The 23,778-nt window shown below is 36.6% G+C and overlaps 1 protein-coding gene across 2 annotated transcripts in view; it reads right to left on the minus strand.

Moving 5' to 3' along the window:
- Positions 1–16,971: 16,971 nt before the first annotated feature.
- Positions 16,972–23,778, minus strand: part of LOC124596204 (division abnormally delayed protein-like) — a 1,031,505-nt gene continuing 1,024,698 nt past the window's right edge. Inside the window, exons 7-8 of one of the 2 annotated variants that reach the window (XM_047135253.1) lie at positions 23,173–23,329; positions 16,972–20,038 (exon numbers count right to left, since the gene is read on the minus strand). In XM_047135253.1, coding sequence (XP_046991209.1) covers positions 19,863–20,038; positions 23,173–23,329 — 333 coding nt within the window. In that variant the 3' untranslated portion in view covers positions 16,972–19,862. Of the gene's footprint in view, positions 20,042–23,172; positions 23,330–23,778 lie in introns of both variants that reach the window. The other variant, XM_047135252.1, reaches the window with a different exon arrangement.

The following is a 23,778-nucleotide window of genomic DNA, read 5'->3' on the forward strand; positions in this document are numbered from 1 at the left end:
ACAGGAAGGAACAGTATTGGAAGCGAAGCGACCTCAGCCTAACCCTGTTTGTTCGCCGAAGAATATTGAAGTGGTACGAGTTGCTGTACAGAGAAGTCCTGGGAAATCGTGTAGAAAGGCAGTAGTGCAACTGGGAATATCCAGACGCTCCGTTCAACGCATTCTTAAAAGTGACCTCCATATGTACCCATACAAGATGACCTGTGCACAGAAGCTGTTTGCTCAGTGGCGGAGGATAGGGAAGAAACTCTCAACAACGTTTGGTTTTCAGACAAGGCGCATTTTCATTTAGACTGTGGTTAACAAACAAAATGTACGCTTTTGGGCCATTGAAAACCCAAAAGTGCTTCCTGAACGACAACATTATGCTCCAAGGATTACAGCGTGGGCAGCAATTTCCAGTCACGGACTTATTGGACCCTTTTTCTTTGAAGAAACTGTGAACAGCGAGCGTTATCTGAGCATGCTTCGCAATAGCTTCATTCCACAGCTTCTTGCTACTGCCTTGCCCTTCAACACGCAGTGGTTCATGCAAGATGGAGCAAGGCCACATACTGCAAACACTGTGTTGGAATTTTTACCCGAGCATTTCGACATGCGGATCATTTCACTCAGGTTTCCAGGTCACTTCAATGACGGACACTATTGGCCCCCCCAATAGTTCAGACCTCAATCCACGTGACCTTTTTCTTTGGGGGTACCTAAAGGAAAAAATTTTCCTGAAATGTCCACGTGATTTAATGGAACTCAGAAGACTTATTCTTCAAGCTTGCAGTGCAATTACGGAAGACATGTGCCGTAAGGTAATCACTAACTTCAGTGTTCGTTTGAAGGAAGTTAGGAAATGAAATGGTGGACATATTGAGCATGTGCTGAGAACAAATCTCCATGGACGGCTCTTCATTATAGTATATGTTCCTTTCAGATTGTATTGACAATAAAGTTTATATTCAAAAACAAAATGGTAACACATTTCGTGCACCACCCTGTAGATAACAGTGACATAAGAATAGTGTAATGGTCCTAATATGTCCATAAGTGTGAAAGAAAATCTTGATTTCAGCACTGGAAGAGGAGCAACCACAGTGAAGACATGTTGGCCGACATTGCTGTGCTGTTTGCCTACATTTGGTAGTCCTTCTGGACTTCTGGCCATGCAACCCTGCTTGCCTCTAACCATGCTGTTGCTCAGATGCATGGATAAGCCAGGTTATGTAAAACTTGGAAAATTATGTGCAAAAATTCCATTGGAATGCATGGGCATTGTTTGTCCTGGTATGTGTCACACTAGATATTTGTGACACAATATGGAACTAAAATACCCCACAGCTGCAGGGCTGTGAGATCACTTTTTTGCAAGTTGTGCAGCACTGTGTTCTCCTGTTGCTTGGCCACCATCTCATCCGATGGCACTACCTAGAGACTGGTACAATTTTGTGACAGGTGACCTGCAACAATGTTGTTTCTACCTGAAATGTGACACACATCAGTTATAAATTAGGCTATATGTTCCACTTGTGTACAATGTTGTGGTGAGTCATGAGCCATGGCATTTTGGAAGAAACAAGTTAGTGGTTTGCGGTCAGTAAAAAGTATAAAATGTCTTCCTTCCACAGACAATAAAAAATGTTAAGTGGCTGCATAGGTTGCCAGCAATGCACTATTGGTAACAGTCCGTTTATTGTGCTGCAGTGTGAGGTTTTGTGAATAAAAGGTGAGTGGTTGCCATCAGACTGCCCACTCTTCCGCTGCAGTGCTACGCTGATTGCTATTTGGCTTTTGTCCACCATGAGAGCCAGTGGGACTCTAATGCATGGGTAAGCCAGCCATACTGCTCGTACCAGATGTTGCTTCACTACACTGCTACCACACGTCCAGCAAACAATAGCAGACAAGCTGGCAAGGCTACATTCCCAAAAATTGCATGTCTCATTTGCCGAAAACACTTTTTGCAGTATTAATAACTGTGCCGTGCTCCTGTAGTCATTGAAAAAGTTGCTGCAGGTAAGTCTCATACTCCTGAACTGTTGATGAAAATATGAGGATCTCATCCATGTAACAGAATAGGAATGGTATCCCACCCAACACTTCTTGCATAAAATGCTTCCATGTCTGCATGTTGTTTCCCAATCCAAAAGTCACAAATTTATACGGAAAAAGCCTAAAAGGCATTACTACAGAGATTTCTTGAATATCCTCTGGCGCTACCATAATTTTCAAAAATGCCTTTGAACACTTGCCACACTAAGCACCTGAGTGTGAGGTGTTAAAGTCAGTCATGTGAGGCACAGGGTAACGACTGGGAACTATGTGGGCATGGAACGCTCTGTAATCCCCACATAATCACCAGAAGCCATCTTTTTTGACACCAGGTATAATAGGGATGCTCAAGGACTATACGATCTAGTCACAGTACTTGCTTTCAGCAGCTCCTTGAACCCTGCTTGTGCTGCCATGAGCTTGTGAGGTGGAAGCCTCCTCAAATGAGCTGCAATGGGATGGCCAGATGATATTCAGATATGGAGTACTGCTGAGTGGCGACACTTTCTGTTGGTGGCAGCCTGATGGGTGATCACAGGAAATTCTTGAAACATGCACCTGAAAAGTTTGCTGTCATTTACTCTAGCAAGAGTTACCATTGGCCAAAAAATGTTCAGACACTCACTCAGCATCGTACGAGACACATCCGGGTGGTTTCCATTCGTCTGTAGAGGCATAATCGACTCCTCATTTACCCGCAGAGATGACACAGTTTACAGTCTTGCACTGCAGCTCACTGGAGTTAAATGACAGTTGAATGAATCCAGTGACAGATGAAAATGAGACAAAAGTCTGCACCAAGTATAGGGTCAGCTACATTGATAGTAATAAATGTCCAGGTAGGCTCATATTGAAGACTCAAACCCAATGTCACTCTCTGTTCACCATGAGTTTCAATGCATAAATTGTCTGTTGCTGTGAGTATACACTGTGTCAGTATGGCAGGTACTACGACACATTTATGGTAAACAGTCACTTCAGACAAATGATGTGATAATACATAAATAACATGTGTGACAGGTGCAATGCTGACAGTGTTGTGTTTGCATGTTGCCTTTCACCCTTCAGTTGCAGATACATACATAGTTGATGACAAATGTTGGCATCTTTTATCACTCATCTACTATGTTTGAGTAACAACAGGAGATGGTGCACTGGCAAGCTGCATCTCCAAAGCAATTGTCATACAGTTACGATTGGTCAGCAGTCATATCAAATCCACACCAATCACCATCCTGGTGTCTGGTCTGCTCCTCAGGAGTAAGCTCATAGTGGCATCAGAATTTATGCTGCCACACTGATAGCTTCAAGTTCAGGCACACAATTTGATCTTCTAACTGTTCTAGTATTTGCTCCTGTGTTAGTGCACCTGTACTCATCACAACTGTTTTATTGCTTGTGGCAGTGGTTGCTGTTCAACACTTTTTCTGTGAACATTGTCAATCATACTGGCACTTCAGACAGGATGTTTGGTACTTTGTCAGCTTTGTCTGCCAATGCCTGCAATGTCAAATCTTGATGTGTTGCCATGACTGTGTGAATACCAACTGGTAAAGTATAAAGCCACAGCATGTATAGCAACTGTTCAGTTACAGATCAGAGTCAGATAAAGCACATAAAGCTCACAAAATCTGAGATGGGGTACGTTGCCTGGCTGCTTGTCCTTGAAAATTTCTTGGAGCCGAAGTTCTGGCTACACTGTACAGCATCTTACAAATGCCTCCTTAAGTGATCTGAAGCAATGCTGCAGTGGAATGTCTTCTATTTATGCTGTTGCTGCTTCTTCTAAAGTTACAACCAAGATTATATCCTTGTCATCATTGGTGCATGCTCCATATTACTGAAAGATGCACTCTATGTACGTGAACCATGTCAATGAGTGATTAGGCCAGAATGGCAGAAGTCTAATGTGATCAAAGTGGGTCTTGGAATATGCATCTTACCAATTTACATCAGGGGCTGCAAATTGCTTTGTAGCATTTGAACTTCAGTCTCTAGTGGCCGTGATATCATGTACATCATTATCCCAGAAAATAAATAAAATAACAAATAAATAATCTCAGTTCTGTTGGTCACCACTATGGGTAGTTTCATGACAAGAAATAATCTCATATAAATTCAGGATATGAGGATTACTCAATATGTAATTTTATTACATGCGAAGTTGTAACCAATGGAAATACAAAGAAAAATAAATAAACCTCCATATTGATATTAAGTACTACTGGCCAAACCAATGATTCATTTTTTGTCTTTTGCACCAGCTACTTTCACAGTGACTGATGTTGCCACAATTTCATCACAACATTACATCAATAAATTTTTTCCATGTTACTTTATCCATGTTGGATCTTGTGGCAATTTTTTTTTGGTGTAGTACTGGGGCTACATTTAGCAACAACATATACATTCACATTCACAAGGGAGGGTGCAAGAAGAAGAAGAGAGTGAAGAAGAAGGAAAGGAATATGATGACAAAGGTATACAACTTGTATATGAGAAACTATCAGCCTCAATTGCAATAATGAAACCAGCCTTTACCTAGGTTTCAGCCCAAGTAATTGAGCCTTCTTCAGAAGATAAACCTGATTCTATAATATGTCTACAAGGGCATGGTCTAAAAATAAAACTAAAACAGCCTGAATAGGCGTAGTCAGTTTTAAAAATGTGGTACATATGTACTAAGTCACCACCAAGACCTAACTTAAGCTCCGGTGAGCGCCTTGCTCCACGAACGCTGTGCAGTGGGCCTCGGGAGCTCATGTGAAACTATGTAGACCTAGATGACGCGCTGCATATCAACATGGCAGGGAACACTGCACATGTCTAACTGAGACCATGACTATCACAGATGAAATATAGAATGGTTTTGACTAAAATGTAACAAACTATGCATGGATCTATACGAGCGCGAACACACTAACCCGACTTACACTATTAGAATATATCAGCCCTTTCACAATGAATGCTCCATAGCACAACCATTGTTATTAATGAAATATGACATAAAACAGCAAAACTGTAGCATGTAAACACCAAAATGCAATAATTTTGGATAACCTGCACGCAGATGGTCGAGGAGGTGTTTTTATCAGTTGATGTAGATATACTTCTTATTGCTGACACACTCTGAATGAAGAATATTATCAAGATTAATTCTTATCTTATTACTAAAAATAATGCATGAGTGAACGAACAATGCCACTTCATCGCCATGTAATAGCAATTGACCAGCATAGGGCAAATTATGTTTACATGTAAAAAATATGGTAATAGCATGAACGGACATACAACACCCATCATCACCCTTATACTCTATCGACTGACAGAGGTCAATTTCACTAAGTGCTACAAAAGAGAATTATCACCTCTTATATTAAAGGCTACTGTTAAGGGAAACAGCATGTTCTTCACAGGGAAGAATTAAAAAGTAATAAAAGATAACCACTAATATGCCCATGTGCATACAAGAAATGGACAAGGATGAAGTCATCTCTGGATTGCAACTGTAAATAAATATAAAGGGAATTACCCTAAAAGGTCGAGATGGACCAGCTAAACTTCATCTTGTCACCTGAGGCTCCATTTCACCATTTGTGGGCTAGTAACCACTGATACAAATATGACTATTGTCCATGGGATAGATACGGGCATCTTAATTATTGAAACCATGTGTACCACATTATGTAAGCACCATATGTGGAAAGACCACCTGATGGGAATCTTATACCAAAGTCTTACATGGTCAGACACATGCATGCTAGCTACTACTTTAAGGAATGTCTAAAATAAAGTACATCAAACACAGGCCATCTGTGTCACACCACCACCGAAATACTGCTCAGCTCCTGCAAATCAACCATTATCTGGTCGTGATATTCTAAATAATGGCATAAAACATTAAAAAAATTTTCTGTTTTTCGACTGAAGTTGATCATTAACGAAGTTATCCTTATCAAATTGCAGATGTTTAAAAATCTCCATCTCCTCCAGGATGTCTAATCTAGTACCTTGAATCTCATGATAAAGTAGCTCTGTGCTGCTTAGGGGATTAGGCGCATGTGCCATTTGGATCAGGTGTCACCACTTTTGGTTGTAATGTGCTCTTTATATCTAGTAGCAATAGCTCTCCCTGTTTGACCTATATAATAGTTCGGGCAGTCCCCACAGGTGATTTTATAAACCCCAGAGCAAAATAGTTTGTCATGTGATGCTTGCAGTGATGGACCAAAGTTTTCTTCAGATTATTATTGGCTGAAAATGCTGCCTTAAACCCATGATTCTTAAGCATTCAGCCTAAGTTTTAGAAATAAACCACATTGTTTTTATTTTAATGGTATGATGCAAAATTTTGCAATATTACTTGCACTGATCACCGATTGGAGCTGGTCTCCTGCTTTAAAAACAGCTCTCATACTGGCCCTAATATGTTAGAAAAGTGATTTCGGCTTGTGGATTATATGATGGCTGTCTACGTAAAATAATCTATTTGCTCTCAATGATTTATTTTTTTCCTTGCTATATTTTCTGTAGTTGTTAGAAGGAACTCATTTAATTTTGTACAATGGTCTGAATGTATCATCATCTGTTGGGCTGACTACCGTTTAGGGCTCAGTTCGCTCAGTCTCATTTGCCTCGCTCATTTTAAACTTACTGATGCACCAAATCACCTTTCTTATTCATGGACTTTAAATTTTCTTTAGACAATACATTCTTTTTTGTTTTTGAATAAACAATAAATAGTTTTGGAATATTATCTGTAGTGGATATTTATGTCTTGATTTGAGCTAGCTCACTATTTTACATATCCTGCAAATTCTTGTTGAAGCGTGTAACTAGTTCAACAGTTATGATTATGTGAAATTGTGCTTTCTCCTTCTTTGCTAACGTGATTGAAAAGGGTGTTTTACTGCTGCCATTTGACTATCATGATCAGATATGCCATTTATTATTGGACTTGAGAATTAGGTGTGATTAAAAAGTAACAGGAACTTTTTCATTTCACAGGTTTTATGCATCTGATTTTCCAACCTTTTTTCTTTTTGTCTTATTGGTACATATGTTCATGATGTATGTCTGCATTTTCAGCTGATTTGAATATATAATTCATCATTGACAGTTGGAAAGGTTATAGCACGTTATCCACTGCTCGACAAATTTTTACTGTTGACAAAGATAGCTCAAAGAATTTTCATTAAATTTTGTTGAAAAATGTAATGATGTGCAGTATCACATTAAAAATGTTGACTGTGTCTTTTTGCAAATCTATAATGAGAAAGACGTAAGTTTATGAGTGGTATAAACATTTCGAAGGGTGTCAAGAAAACGTTGAAGAAGATGACTGCCCTGGATGCCCTATCGTATCAATTACTGATGACACTATGGAAGAAATAAAGGAAACTGTTTTGGAAATAATCAGATCACCATGAGAGAGGATGCTGATAATGTTGGCATATCCTTTGGCTCATGCTATGCAATTCTTTATTTTTATTTAGTTGTTACTTTTTTTTAAATGTTTTGGGCATGAAACTCGTAGCAGCAAAGTTTGTCCCGAAATTGTTGAATTTCAACTTAAATGACATTGCAAATACACTCCTGGAAATGGAAAAAAGAACACATTGACACCGGTGTGTCAGACCCACCATACTTGCTCCGAACACTGCGAGAGGGCTGTACAAGCAATGATCACACGCACGGCACAGCGGACACACCAGGAACCGCGGTGTTGGCCGTCGAATGGCGCTAGCTGCCCAGGATTTGTGCACCGCCGACGTCAGTGTCAGCCAGTTTGCCGTGGCATACGGAGCTCCATCGCAGTCTTTAACACTGGGAGCATGCCGCGACAGCGTGGACGTGAACTGTATGTGCAGTTGACGGACTTTGAGCGAGGGCGTATAGTGGGCATGCGGGAGGCCGGGTGGATGTACCGCCGAATTGCTCAACACGTGGGGCGTGAGGTCTCCACAGTACATCGATGTTGTCGCCAGTGGTCGGCGGAAGGTGCACGTGCCCGTCGACCTGGGACCGGACCGCAGCGACGCACGGATGCACGCCAAGACCGTAGGATCCTACACAGTGCCGTAGGGTACCGCACCGCCACTTCCTAGCAAATTAGGGACACTGTTGCTCCTGGGGTATCAGCGAGGACCATTCGCAACCGTCTCCATGAAGGTGGGCTACGGTCCCGCACACCGTTAGGCCGTCTTCCTCTCACACCCCAACATCCTGCAGCCCGCCTCCAGTGGTGTCGTGACAGGCGTGAATGGAGGGACGAATGGAGACGTGTCGTCTTCAGCGATGAGAGTCGCTTCTGCCTTGGTGCCAATGATGGTCGTACGCGTGTTTGGCGCCGTGCAGGTGAGCGCCACAATCAGGACTGCATACGACCGAGGCACACAGGGCCAACACCCGGCATCATGGTGTGGGGAGCGATCTCCTACACTGGCCGTACACCACTGGTGATCGTCGAGGGGACACTGAATAGTGCACAGTACATCCAAACTGTCATCGAACCCATCGTTCTACCATTCCTAGACCGGCAAGGGAACTTGCTGTTCCAACAGGACAATGCACGTCCGCATGTATCCCGTGCCACCCAACGTGCTCTAGAAGGTGTAAGTCAACTACCCTGGCCAGCAAGATCTTCGGATCTGTCCCCCATTGAGCATGTTTGGGACTGGATGAAGCGTCGTCTCACGCGGTCTGCACGTCCAGCACGAACGCTGGTCCAACTGAGGCGCCAGGTGGAAATGGCATGGCAAGCCGTTCCACAGGACTACATCCAGCATCTCTACGATCGTCTCCATGGGAGAATAGCAGCCTGCATTGCTGCGAAAGGTGGATATACACTGTACTAGTGCCGACATTGTGCATGCTCTGTTGCCTGTGTCTATGTGCCTTTGGTTCTGTCAGTGTGATCATGTGATGTATCTGACCCCAGGAATGTGTCAATAAAGTTTCCCCTTCCTGGGACAATGAATTCATGGTGTTCTTATTTCAATTTTCAGGAGTGTACATTTCTCAGGAGTTGCCGAAGAAGTCAACGACAATCCAGAACTTCTAAAGAAGGTTATGACAGATGACAAAACATGGGTACATGGGTATGACATCAAAACCAAGGCCCCATCGTCCCAAAGAAAACTGCCTGTAGGGCTTAGAATGAAAAAAGTTCAACAAGTTCAATCACATGTGAAGGTTCTTCTCACTATTTTCTTCCACTGCAATGAGATAGTGCATCATTAGTTCTTCCCTTATGGTCATACAGGCAATAAGGACTACTACCAAGAATGTATGTGCCTTTTACAGGAAGCAATCCAAAGAAAATTACCAGAATTGTGGCAAAACCACTCACATAAATTGCATCATGATAATGCTTCCACTCACACCTCAATGATTGTTCATGATTTTTGACAAAAAAACAAAATTGTTATGTTGCCTCAGCCACTGTATTCACCAGACTTGGACTCCTACAACATCCTTCTATACCTGAGGCTGAAGAGAAACAGAAAAGGAGATTGTTTTGCCACCATTTATCAGATAAAAACAGAATCACTGCAAGAGCTGAACGCCATAATGAAAAGCGAGTTCCAGAAGTGCCTCCAAGTATGGAAAAAGTGCTGACACAAGTGTATTTTATCTGAGGGGGATTACTTTGAAGGGGACAATGTTGATGTTGTTGAATAAATAAACATTCTCTAAGAAAACAAAAATTCCTATTACTTTTTGACAACACCACATATATTTCATAAAAGACTTTTAGATGTAGAAATAAGTATCAGTCTCTGTTACGTTATATCCTCCCATTCTTTTGGAAATCTAATTGTGGAGAACAAATTAAAGATGGATGTTGGCATGTGTAGCTGCCCTCAATCAGTATTATCACAGATGAAATTAGTAATGCAAGAAATCACACAAAATGACTTTACAGTTACTTCCTTTAAGTCTTTAGGATCCAATTTGGTTGTTTAATGACGCTGGAACATTTGTTGTTGGGGCTTGAATACTGTCAGAATTGCTATCACATATGTTTCCAAGCCATTATCTAAGTACGGTAGTCAAAGAGGTGCTCAGTGCAGTACTTATTTAATTCTGTGACCTTGCACTTCATTACACATGTTTTGTATGTAGCTACTTTCCCCTTTCATGTATTATGACTTCAGTAATGAGACACTAACTTGTTTCCACTTAGTTACTGTTGTTCAGTTACTGTGAGTGCCATATGATAAGTTGTTCTACAAACCCAGTGTTATAAGTATCTTTGGTTTATTAAGCTTTTTTTAGTGATCTGAATAGCTCATCTTGATTGTTTAACAGGTTCCTTGTGTTTAGATGTGGAAGCCCAACTGCATTATGATTGTCACGCCCAACCAGCCTTTCCTTGATTTTTTAGTAATTTATGCTACTGTATCTGTAGTTATTTGAGAGGTCTGTCTTTTGGCCATATTTACCCTATGTGCAGATTAGTAAATATATTGTAGATGACAACAGTTGGAAATATTCAGCAGAAGGGGACCACAGTAGATAACTTATGGGATTAAAGTATATTGTGCCAGGAAATTCCATTACCAGCAGTGCTGTAAAGTCCTCCTGTCATTAATCAAGTAAAACACACATGCATGCACATATGCACACACATTCCCTCCCCCCTGCCTGCCACACACACACACACACACACACACACACACACACACACACACACACAACTCAAAAAATAAAGCAAATATAATTTGGAACATTACTAAACAACAAGCAAACATAAAATAAATACGGAACAAACAATCAAATACAGATCCATCAAATTTACTTCAGTTCACTCAGCTTTCACCTTCAATGGACAAACATTCCAGAAATACAACCACCAAGGATATCAGTTGGTGAAGGCACTTAAAAATAGTATTTTGCTGACTATTATGGTGCATTTAGTATTATTAAAATAAAGTATTGTCTTAATAGGCCAATCCTTTGGCTATCTTTGTAATTAATCAATGACTTTTAGTGTTTTTCCTGACTGACTTAAATATGCTGTAGCTACACTGCTGTATAAAGCTGGAGATAAGCAAACTACTTCTGATTACAGATGCATTTCATTCATTCTACAGTTTTCAAACGTTTTTGACAAAAAATTTGCAACAAATATTGCAACAAATTTGCCTAATTATTAAGGATTATAGTGTAAAAACATCAAACACCCACCAGTGATGTAAAATAGTTTTTCACTAATGTTATTTTGTCATTCAGTAAAATGTAAAAGCACACGTAGGAATCAATGAAATAGTCTGCCAGTTTTCATCTCACTTGTGTATCTGATTGCTTAATTGTGCTTTTTCCTCAATTGAGTATAATTCAGCATGATGTTTGTAATTTCACATGTGTAAAATATCTATTGGGAAATGTTATTACATTATATTTTGGTCTTAGCACAACATGTGTTTTAAAAGTAAAATTAATATTCACTGCTTTCAGAAATATTCTGAAATTAAGTCATCCTGTCATGTTTGTAAATAAAACCACTTGGGCTGGAAAAAGGAGGTGTGGGAGTACATAAAATTTCAAGTCAATGAAGCTACAGCCAGAACTGGTAGAATGGAAAGGAAGATAGGAGGGACTGCGTAATACGGCCAGGTTTCAGAAAAATAGCTTCACACATTGAAAATTGCTGCCATTGCAAAAATAATGTAAAATATATTGTAGTGGCCAAAATTTGAACACCTTTATTTTCATCTCATAGAATAATTTATCTTCTTCTAGTATTGCAGAAAAAGATTCAAATAGAAAATAAAAAGCTACCTAATCCTTGTACTTACTTCTATTACTCTCTTAGCCTAAATGTAGTAAGCACCTAATCTCATTCAGCATTCTGTGATCAGAACCTGTGACACACTGTTGGTAGAAATGATTTGTCATTTGCTTTTAGGAGCAGAAAGTTGTCAACTCTGATTATTTTTCTGTTGTGATAACTACAACAATGGATTGCATTCATGTGTTCAAATAGCATGCAACAAAATTAACCTCATTTCTGTTTCAATAAGTAAATGTACTGTCATATACCAAATTACGTTGTATGGAAAAAAATAGTCACTGAAATCTAATTTCTTGTTTAGTGGTGTTTTAGTTAATTGTGTTCAATTTTGTGGATAACTCACCAAATTAATATTTTTTCCTTGATGTAATGTGTTTGAAAAAAAAAGCAGCTTATGTGATACCTGATAAAAGTCCAGATTATGTATTTACCAAAGGAACCTCGGTTACCATCAGATACCAAAACTGACTTCTGTTGCCATCTGTAACTGAAGTTCCAGGTGTTAGCTGTCCCATCGGTACCTTTCTTGTACCCATGCTTACACATACTGCATGCAATTTTTATTTTCTTTACAACACAGTCTTTTCATGGCATCAATTTAGTGTAGATGACCATGATGATATATGTAGTGCATATAGTTGTGTTTGTGTTGTCAACAATGTGGGGAGTGGGTGAAACATGGACTAGAAAGAAGCCTGCTTCTCATGAGAAGCAGCAGCAATCCCACTAAACTGAACTCATCAACTCATGGGAACATCAGCACATTATTGTCACTTTCCATTCCTGCATAAGATAGTGTGGTCAGGTTTGGAATTCAGTCAAAGATGTTGATCCGGCCTGCTGAGAAGGAACTTTGTGCCAAAATCACTCTCTTTATCCAATTTCAGATAATGCAGATTTCTTTGGGATAATGATGAACATGTTAGTTATTTTAGGCACCATCTAATGTGATTGCCTTAGTTCCCTTGATGGCAGAGATGGGTTTAAAGCTATGATAATGCTGAAATTAAACAACTGTTTAGAGGTGACACTAGCTTCTTCCAAAAGAGTGAAATCTGTACAGTTTGGGTGATCTGGTGTTCTCACTATCAGTTAACTTAATATAACAACATAAAACCATGATTCTACAGAAAATGGTCAAAACTGAAAAATTCATAATCAATTATGACTGCTAGTGTGTGTGTCAAATCAGTGGAAAATTAAAAACATATACAGAGAAAATACTCTAATGGAGACATTTTAGACCAAAGGAACACGTGAAATTTCCTTACAAAATTACTTTAATGTATGATAAACAAAGATTAACGAACTTTAAAGCAAAATAAAGAACTACATTTATTTTTTGAAATAAAACAAATGGAAGCTATTATCGTTAGAACAGCAGACATGTCATTATTTCACTGCTATATTACATCACACTTGGTTTTCTTAATTAATGCTAAGACTAGCTGTTTTAAGAAAGCATATAATCAAGCTGTACATATAAAAGCTACTCAAAAATATGTAACCCTCTGCCCATGGCATGGCAGAAATCAGATAAAATACCATGCACAAAGCTGTCACCAGTTACCAGAATTATGAGGTTGAAACCTTAAGGATTTACAGGGCAAAGAATATGTAGTATTTTCAGTCAGAGTGATAAAATACATCCTGCATAACTTTCTATCATTCTCATCGATGCATGTATTCTACTTATTGTGTGCAAGGAAAACAAGGTCTTTCTGTACCTACGCTTACAGTTAAATCCTTCTGTAGTGATGCTTGTTGAAAGGAACTTGTCCTCTATGTACATATCAAATGCTGCATGCTATTCTGGTCTCCAGGTTGTACAAAAAAACTGATCAATATTCACATAGAGAAAAACCTGAAGATAAATTAAATACCATAGTTATTGCTCATGTTTAGGTCCAAAACTGGCTTTAAATTTCACTTATGATTTTTTTTTCATGACATATGTTAATCAAATAATTAAATTTATTTGACATCACATTATATTTCTACACCACAGCTATACTATGACTCATGAAACTAAACAAATATGTTCATGACACATACACTTTTCAGAGGAATTACTGATCATTTGATTTAAGTAATTTTTGACTACGGAAAAATTCCTATGAAAACTGTTTCTTTTGAGTCATTCCAGAAGTCACAATTTCAGTCCTGATTGCAAACCACTGAAATATTTAACAAGTTCCTTTCAGAAATTTATACTGTTACAGTGTTACACCATGGGTCAACAGGGTTAGAAACAGTGGCATATAGTAAATATTACTAGACTGCCATGAATACACTAATAGTGATATTTTTCTCACTGAAGTTTGGCTGCCTGAATTATCTGGAGCAAATTAAATTATTTAAGCGAAACATCTCTTAGGGAAAATTTTCAATATCATAAAATATTTTAACAGTGTTTTCAATGTCTCTCTCTCTCTTATACAGTTACCTTTAAATATAACATCATAAGTTCTTTTAATTCTTTCATATGTACAGGTATACTTTAGATCAAAAACAGTTATAAATGTATCTATCAAATCATTCTGCCTTTTTAAAAAATTAAGGAACATTCATATGAAATAGTTCATGCTGTTACTATCATCTTTATGATTTTCAAGTGTAAGCAACTCAAAAATACACTTTTTACATTTATTTTACAACAGATTCAAGTGTACATCATTTTCCAATCCATTACTGATTACTGATCAGATTTTACTTGTTAACCTTTTTCTATCTACACAGGACATATGGCACAGAAACAGTTATATTTATCGTACATTTCTAATTCAAATTATTACTTTCCCATTTACATCATTATCACAGGCCTGAATAGTTTCAAACATTACGTAACAGGATCACATAACACAGACTCACTCTAAACTGCTATTAAATAACTAATCCTAACACAGATTTTTTTTATTTCATTTTCTTGAAAATGGAATAAATATGAAAGACATTTTCATAATTTTCTTCAAAAACGTCTTACATTAATAATGTCATGTACAGAGTCATGAGAAAACATGTCATCATTCAGTAATTTGTATTCTTTTTCTCAATAAATCGAGTAACACTATAAGGAAAGCAGTTTCAGTGCAGCACATTGTGAAAAACTGATATGCAGAAGGAAGTCTCAGTAATAAGACCAACAATAGGAGACTTGAGAGTCAGAAAATATAGTGTTTTCTTTTATATATTTACATATAACAGATAAACTGTAGGGACCCAGTAGCTTCTAAGTGTGACATACAGCGCTTGCCATTTTTAATTTAAGGTAATCTCCACTTGAAAAAGATGTATCTGACTATATAACAACACATGTGAAACTCTCAGGACTGATGCAATAGCCTCAAGCTTTTACTTATGTGAAAATCTGTAACAGCACAGTCAGACTGTTCTGAATGTAATGATGACACACTGATTATAATAAGAAAAGTATGAAGATAGGCAGTTTGTTATCATAGCTTTTCTACCTTAGAAAACAGACAAATAACTGCACAGTTACATACTGCTGGCTAGTAACAAGCATCTTTATCAATGTATGTTCAGTTGATTAACATAAGATGGAAGTAACGTTTTTCTTTCCAATGCTTTTTCAGCAAATTCTAATTAAATTATCTTTGGTGATAAATTATACTGTGGAATGGTTACATTTCAGTTTCCACTAAGATAGAAACAGTCAACATAACTCGTAAAATAGTTTTGCATAAGCTTTGTTATTCAGTCACAGTCTGATAACAAACATTCAAACAATATTAGTTTCAAATTAGTATACTTGTTTGTTGAGTGACCTTTTTTGTGTGTACAACATTAACAGATTTTTTACAAGCAAAATTAGTTGGTTAAATTACTTCATTTTGTCAACTTACAAGAAACTTAAATATTCAATAATAGATATAAAACTCCAACAAATAACGAAATGCCTCTGACACTGTAGTCATCCGAATGTTTTCAAGAGTCTGATTTTCTGAATTTAGTGTTTAGCTGAATGGGGCTTATTTTCGAGCACAAGGGCACAAAGAACTAAGTTGTTAATCTATGAGACTCAGTCACACTGTATGTAGTGTATGTGAAAAAGATATGGCAAGCAAGTGCTCCTCGTTCTTTTCTTCCATTTCTTGAAAGTGTTACTAACTGAAAAAGTTAAAAAGATGCAGCATTCTAATATCTGCATAAGTACTGATTCTTTTTTGGAGGGGGGAGGTTAAAGTTGAGGTGAGTGTATTGTGCTAGGACTTGGAAAATACAGTGAATGTAATAACAATATAGTTAAAGTAGAAAGCAGTTGTTGGATTTCTTTTCAGTGCAAATTTTAGTTGGTTACACACCAGTATTTTAGTCTCAATTTCCACCACTAGTGAAGAGTAATGTGTATTATTGTCTTAGAAGTAAGATAGTAAGATGCTGATAGTTTCATTTTGCTACGTGCTTGAGATTGGAGTCCCCCCCCCCCCCCCCCCGCCCCTTCTTTTTCCACAATATTTTCCCACCAGTTCTTAAATACATATTATAGACTCATACAACATAGCTTAGCATGGCTTCCTCTACAGCTAAACATTTACTATTATTCACTTATAAACAGGCCTAATTGTTTTTAATGTTATTTGAAATACATTGTTCAGGGAGTATTGATTTATACGTTCCTGAGTTTACTGAAAGGAAAAAAAATAGCTATTTTCAGCAACTGCTAAGGAAGAGGCAGCAATTAAAATCTACTATTGAGAATAGAGTTTTAGCAGTATCAATTTAGACAGGGTAAATTAGGCAACTTAGGTGGAGAAAAATTTAAGTTTCTATATTTAAACTTGTTTTCAAGACCATATATAGTTTCTTTAGTAACCACAAATATGCATTTCTATGTCATACTGGTAAACAAACTGTTAGTCTCAGCCAGTGAATGCTTCTTTTTTGTCTGTCCTGTCTTTGTATGTTAGTTAATTCATTTCTATAAGGATTTTATTTATTTGACAAAGGTAAATCACTATATGTAAACTAGAAGTCAATTATGAAAATGACATTTACAAAGGATAACAAGCTAGATGTACCCATAGTCATTGTCTATGCACATCAGTGATAGAAGCCACACTAACAATTTTAAAAAAAAAAAAAAAAAAAAAAAAAAAAAAAAAAAAAAAAAAAAAAAAAAAAAAAAGAGCCCCCAACAAGTCAAACAGAGTAGAAAATGCTGTATACAAATAATTTTTTGATACAGTTATATTTAAATATCAAAGAACTTATTAACACCATTTGCTGGTTGGTATCTCTATTCAGTATTTTCTTCTACCAAACTATCCTAAATGGCCTTTGTAAATTCACTATGATGGGATCAAAATACTGAGAATCATGCTGTTTTAGTCTGAAGCTTTTGAATAACTGTTCCACGTAGGAAATTTTCTGCAAGTCTTCAACAGATTTTCAAACCCATTTTAAAGACAGTTATTGGAAGTACTAGATATTACACCACATAAACTGTATTATTATGGAACAAATATGCTGCTTAAACTTGGGTCACCCTGCTATGTTTCATTTTTATCACAGCTTGAAAAGAATAACCATCATAGTTGAATAAAAGAAATCAATAACTTCAATAGTAACAGTATGTGCATAAAAAGTGTAAAAAAGCAGACCTCTCACTTTTTACTGCATTATTAATGAGAAGAAAGAAAGGCACATTAAAAATAATGAGTACATTAAAATTCTCAAATACAAATACACAATGTAATATGTGTGACAACAGCAACTAAGTGATCGCTTTTGCTGATGTGGGATACCTAAAATTTCTTTTGCAAGAGGAACTGAACATCATCCTCTTCAATTTTTCCATGTTTATGTTAAGTTTTCACTTAGACTTTTGTACCTAGGAGTTATTGCACTGTAACAGGCGAAGACCTAGTAGCTGAAGTACAGAAGAAGGAGAGACAGAGTCACACTTGTTTTCTTCTTATTTTGCATTCTCACAGAAACTTTTTTCCCCTTCTGGATGCTTAAGTTGCATTACTGTCCGCTGAAAATTATAATGCTGAACAAGTATGTATAAAACATACCAGTCCATGAGATAGTCTTTCCATTTTCATTTCTGATTACTGGGACAGTAATTAAGAACTATTTGTTGAAGCTTAAGAGAGCAAAATACTTCTCTCTTACATGTGTAAATGATATGAACATATATGATATGTTCTATACATAAGAGAAATTTCATGATACCATCCTACTAAAATTTTAGCGCTCAACTTAATGAGATTCATTGCCCATTCTGTTCCATGTCACTCAATAATTTTGTAAGGAAATGCATGTAAGACAATAACACAAGATTTTTCCATAAAATTTTTGTTTGTTTTCTTTCATCGAATCTGCACATTTGTGTAAAATAATATTGGTTTCATGAGTAGAAGTATCATTTTCAAGATGTATAAGAGGGGTCAGTACTTTATCTCTTCAACATCTACATTTATATAACCAACACACAGAAAAAGAAGTTCGGTGATTTACCCAGGAGGGAAACAAAAACACTCAGAAATCAATAGCTCTGTAATTCATAACATGGTCATGGTTTGTTTTTTTTTTTTTTTTTTTTTTTTTTTTTTTTTTTTTTTTTTTTTTTTTTTTTTTGGTCACTTTGTCTCCTTGATTTATGTCACAATGCTGTAAACTTATGTAAGTATGTAAACAATTTAAACAGCTTCTGCTGCTCACATAATTAGGGTGAAGATATGACAGCCTGTTCTGGGTGAAAGAATCAAGAGAAGATTGTCCCTGTGCAACTGTTATGGATTTTGTACCCCAAATAATGAGCAAGTTTAATTGTGCCTTTCAATTTGTGTGATACATTTCTGTTTTAAACTTACAGTGAAACTTCACTGTATAACCGCATAACTGTGATTTTTAGAATACACAAGTATTTAACACACTACCACTCATCCACACACAATAACATTCTTCCTAGATATGTTAGTCTCATGTTATATCAACCATGAAAATTTATGTGTCTAAATGGAAATGTCAGCTATGCACTGAAAGGTGGAAATTGAAAGCAGGGTTCTGAAGACAAAATGTATGGCCAAAATCTATGAATGAAACATTGAGTAATTAAAGCACTTGAAAACACTTCCAGAGTCAATGAATTTAGTGATGATTTTTTACATACCTCTAACAGAATGATACTATTTTTGTAATCCTTCAATGACTGTAAAACATTATTTTGTTTTGAACACTGTATTACATGATAACATCAGCCTCTTGTGCCTTTTATGAGAGCTGTCATTTATGTGCTGACTATTTATTCTTTTGCTGTGAAGCATCCCTTAAACAACGATGGGCTAGTGCTGTATGTTGATCTGTGAAAATGATTTCTGCAGTGTTTGAATGCATTTATTCACTGAATGAGTGTATAAAAATGCCTAGTCATCACCAAGCCAAGGTGCTAATGAAGCAGTCCGGTTTCAGCTTCTCAATCTGATGGACCACAATGGAATTTATGTTAACAACGATAATGGTGTACCGATTCAGAACTCCTTAAATGATGTTAAGTTTTCATAGTTAGAAAGATGATTTTGTGAAAAACAAAACTAATAGCATTTTATGTTGTGCACAAATACAGTGTACTGTTTAAGTACAAAAGTTTAGATGCAGGGGCACAGACATAATTTGTGAACCAAAAATAAACATCTTTTGAAACCATATTGGCCATCATTCACAGTGTAACTATGTTTATTATGTTCATATATTAACAAACAATTGCAACCACAATATAATTTTAAAGACTGGTTGATATTAATTTGTTAATATATGAAGAAATAATGAATATATATAAATCTCTTTTATATCATAAGCTTGCACTGTGCAGGCTGCATTTTTTTCTCAGTCACAATGATTCAGTACATACACTAATTTCACACAATGTAACACAGTCAGTGTTTTAATAGTTGACCAGTGTTTTCAGAAGATGTCACAACTGGATGTGAGTTGGTGATGCGTGAACTGATGGGAACCCAGGCTTCTTGATAGCTGGAGTATCGGTATACAGACACATCTAACCATCATATATATATGATGTTGCTGCTGTTGCACCAAAGACAATGAGCAGAAGACTGCAGGAGAATACAGTATCAGCTCCCGAATCAGCTTTCTTTTCATCTCTTCCTTCACCTGGTGAGACATGTACTGCATGATCTGTTGAACTAGTATCCACTCCTCCTGCTCCTCCACCTACTAAGACAAAAAATAACACTTGTTTATGTAAAATCAAACAACAGAAAATTCAGGATTGACTAATAACAACATTATGGAGAGGATAGGACAAATTGTTATGAAGAAGCAAATACTATTGAGTAGCAATCTATCCTTTCCATTCGTTTATGTAAAATTTTTCAATTGTTTTATTTGAATGCAGCCAACAGATTACTGAATTTATGAAAGTATGAAATGAAATACAATTCAGACTTATTTCTTTAACAAACATACCCAAGGTAACAGCCTTTATCAATAACAGATATAAGGGTTTCAATTTTTTACTCATCTCAGAAGCAGAATAATCTGAACAAAACATCAAAACATTCATTAAAAAGAACTGCTAAAAATTAAAAGTTTCGAAATATCTGCAGCCTTGCAATTGAGATTTGTGTAAGATTATTTCCACCTGCCTTTTGTGTACTTAGCTCAATTTGCAGTGCATTAAGTGTGGTTTTTAATTTTCTGACATGCTCTTTCAAGCTCTTAGTCTGGTTTATCATGTTTGCTTGGTAACCTCACCAGATATTCAAGTGAAAGATATGAACTTGGCAATATGCGTAGCACTGCCCATGTCTAGTGATGATATCTCTGGCAGACTGGTCATATGAAATTCTATGGCAGCCCATTATAAGACCACCTAGTGGTTGGCTCACTGTCAGATTCTCCTTCACCAGCTGCTATTACCTGATTCTGCCTCTATGATGTGAACTATACCCACTGCTGCTGTTTACCTCGATGGGATTAGACATACATTTAGATAGGGATTGCAATGCCTTCCAATTTACTGTATGGCTAGATTAATGAGCCTGTTATCTGCACTTCATGAAGTGACATAAAATTCCAGTAGAATGCTTCTATTTGATGTACTTGTGATTTCTACCACCATAAGACTTATTTCAAACTATGATTAATATTATTATTGCAATACATGTTGTAATGCAACAGACCTAGAACTACATACCGAAGTATGCAATATGTTACATATATTACTCAAGCCATATTTTTTTACGCTAAAAAATACTCAGACCCATGACTTTCTTCAATCTTTCATGTTAACTACTGATCACAATGTTCTTCTTAAAAACAGACAACATTATCATTATTTTCAATTACGTAAAAGTTTGTTTGTTTGAATGTAAACAGTATCATATCCCTACAAAACTAAGAATACAGTATGAATATATCCAGTGTATAACACAAAATTTTAGCAACATAGCTGAAGAACTAATTATGTATTTACTTACAATTTGATAAATATGGAATGTAAAGGAAAATATTTTGTAAATCTGAAACCAAAATCAAACACATTTAATGTTTCCACATAACAAATCTGTTTTCAGACCTTATATACCATTATGTTGCACTCCATCCAAATTGTACCGTAATTAATTTGCACAAGTGTAATGTAATTATAATTGTAATATAAACATTAAGTGGACTGGTCTCGATTTTTATAACTACATTTATAGGTTGATGGCTCTGTCCACAAAATCAGATCCAGTTCATGGCAGGTCAGTGCAGTATGATTTTAGTGACAGTATGATTGTAAAACTATTTGGCATTCATTAAACTTTAATGAAAGCTAGAAGAAATGTGTACATCAGTTTAAGACTGTTACACTTATGCCTCAAGAAAATTAAACCCAGTAAGGTGGAGGCTGCTGCAAAGATATTCGAACTCCTTTGCTGATGTAACAAATGTGCAAGTTAATTAATATGTGAAATTTTTGTAATATCCAGTTCCTGATTTCAAACAATTTGTGGTACACTATATTTCTTTATTTTACAGAAACTATACATAAAATAAAAAATGTGATTCATACTATCATACTGGTAGTTACGGTGTGCACAATGAATATTTACACTTGTACGTACATTAATTTCAGTCAAGAACTAGTAATGTTTGGTCTTGTGGACTAATGGACAATTTAATCTGTTGTTTCAGAATAGTGTGTTTCTTGGCCATGAAGTGGGGGTTACAACATTTTGTATCCAGTCAGTGGATCTCAACTAATGGCATTTTTTGTCTCTGTGTCTTTAAAGTTAACCCTTGCAGTATGCCTGAGGGTGTATTTTTACTCATTAATATAATCTTCAACTAAGAACATGTTGAGATTATGTCATCAATGTCATTAATGTCATTAATTCTTGCTTCAATATGAACATAATGGAAATTTGACATTGATTACCCTTGTTATTCATGGGGGTAACTATTTCTGAATCTCAATTGAACTTACAGTAACTAATCTGACACTGAAAATTAATTGTTGATGTTAAAATAACTAAAAAAGAAAATAAATGTTGATAGCTGCCTTTAAAGTGGTAAGTACGTTCTTAACAGTGTATTGGGTTTTCACAAGGTGCACAGGAACAGGAATGAATAGAGTTTCAGTTCAGTTTCTGCAAATTGAAGGTGTGGAACTTAATTAATAGCAGAATGAAGCTCCAACATGATGATGTATGTTCGTCAGAGTAGCCAGCCTTTGAATGGAGTGATAAGGTTGGAAAAGTATGACATCAGTGGTTTATGCTTCTCATCTGGGTGTGACACATCACACTATGTCTCCAGGAAACACTACAATGCTGAATCCATTACAATAGAAAAGTGATGCATGATACTGGATCACACTGCAGTAACTGTAAACATTAGTTATGGTTCAGTACATATCTACTATCAATGTGCAAATAAGGCAGTAGCCACATCCAGTGTTCTTTGTGTAATCACTAATGTAACATTTATTTTTATTTATTTTAAAAGGTGGTGTCACTGCCATTCATTTTGTACTATTTCCATCACTACTTATTGTCAGTGCACATACTTTTTTCAAAGTTATTGATCACTGTAAGTCTTGAAAAAATAGCTGCTATCTACAAAAAGCTATTCTTTCATTATTAAAAAAAATCTTTTGTGGTTGCTCATGATTGCTCCAACAGCCGAGGAACTTCTTGCACCACAATAGTAAGTGCTGCAGTAATGAAACTTTTTGTATTATATACACAATCAAAAATGACCAAAAAATTATGTTTTGCGTGATCAAATAACTTCTTTTGAAGTTTAAAAAATGCAGCTTGTTTGGTATGAGTTATGAAAGAAAAGGAAACAGGTCTCACCAATTGGTATGTCTCCAGAACCTGAGCCATCATCTCGCCATCCTCCATCTTGTTCTGCATCCCAGCCTCCACCTGGCTCCTGTCCACTTCCACTTCCCTCTTCGTAGTGAGTGAAGGAGAGTGCTGGAGGTGTTTCTGTCAATTGGCTTACCACAACCTGCAAATAAACAAAAGTAAGCTCAAAGAAAGCAGGTATCCAGTATGAATTGTTTCATGCATGCAGATATTGTATTCAAGATGAGTAATCAATCTGATGTATGGTGGAAAGACAACACATGACTCCTATTGTTACCTGAATTATTTTTATCTTCAGTTCTCAGCCTAGTTCAATTACTCAGTCTTAGCTCTAATCACAACAAAGATTTATGTACAGTAAGATGACAAAGTCATGGGATAGAAACATACACACATACAGATGATAGCAGTGTCACATACACGATGTCTAAAAGGACAGTGCATTGATGGAGTTATCACTTGTACTCAGGTCATTCATGTGAAAAGGTTTCAAACATGATTATGACCATAAAATGGGAATTAACAGACTTTGAATGCAATGGTAGTTGGAGCTAGACATATGGGTCATTCAGTTTGGCAATCATTAGGGAA

This window comes from Schistocerca americana, chromosome 2 (genome assembly GCF_021461395.2).
Source record: "Schistocerca americana isolate TAMUIC-IGC-003095 chromosome 2, iqSchAmer2.1, whole genome shotgun sequence".
In the NCBI taxonomy this organism is placed as follows: domain Eukaryota; kingdom Metazoa; phylum Arthropoda; class Insecta; order Orthoptera; family Acrididae; genus Schistocerca; species Schistocerca americana.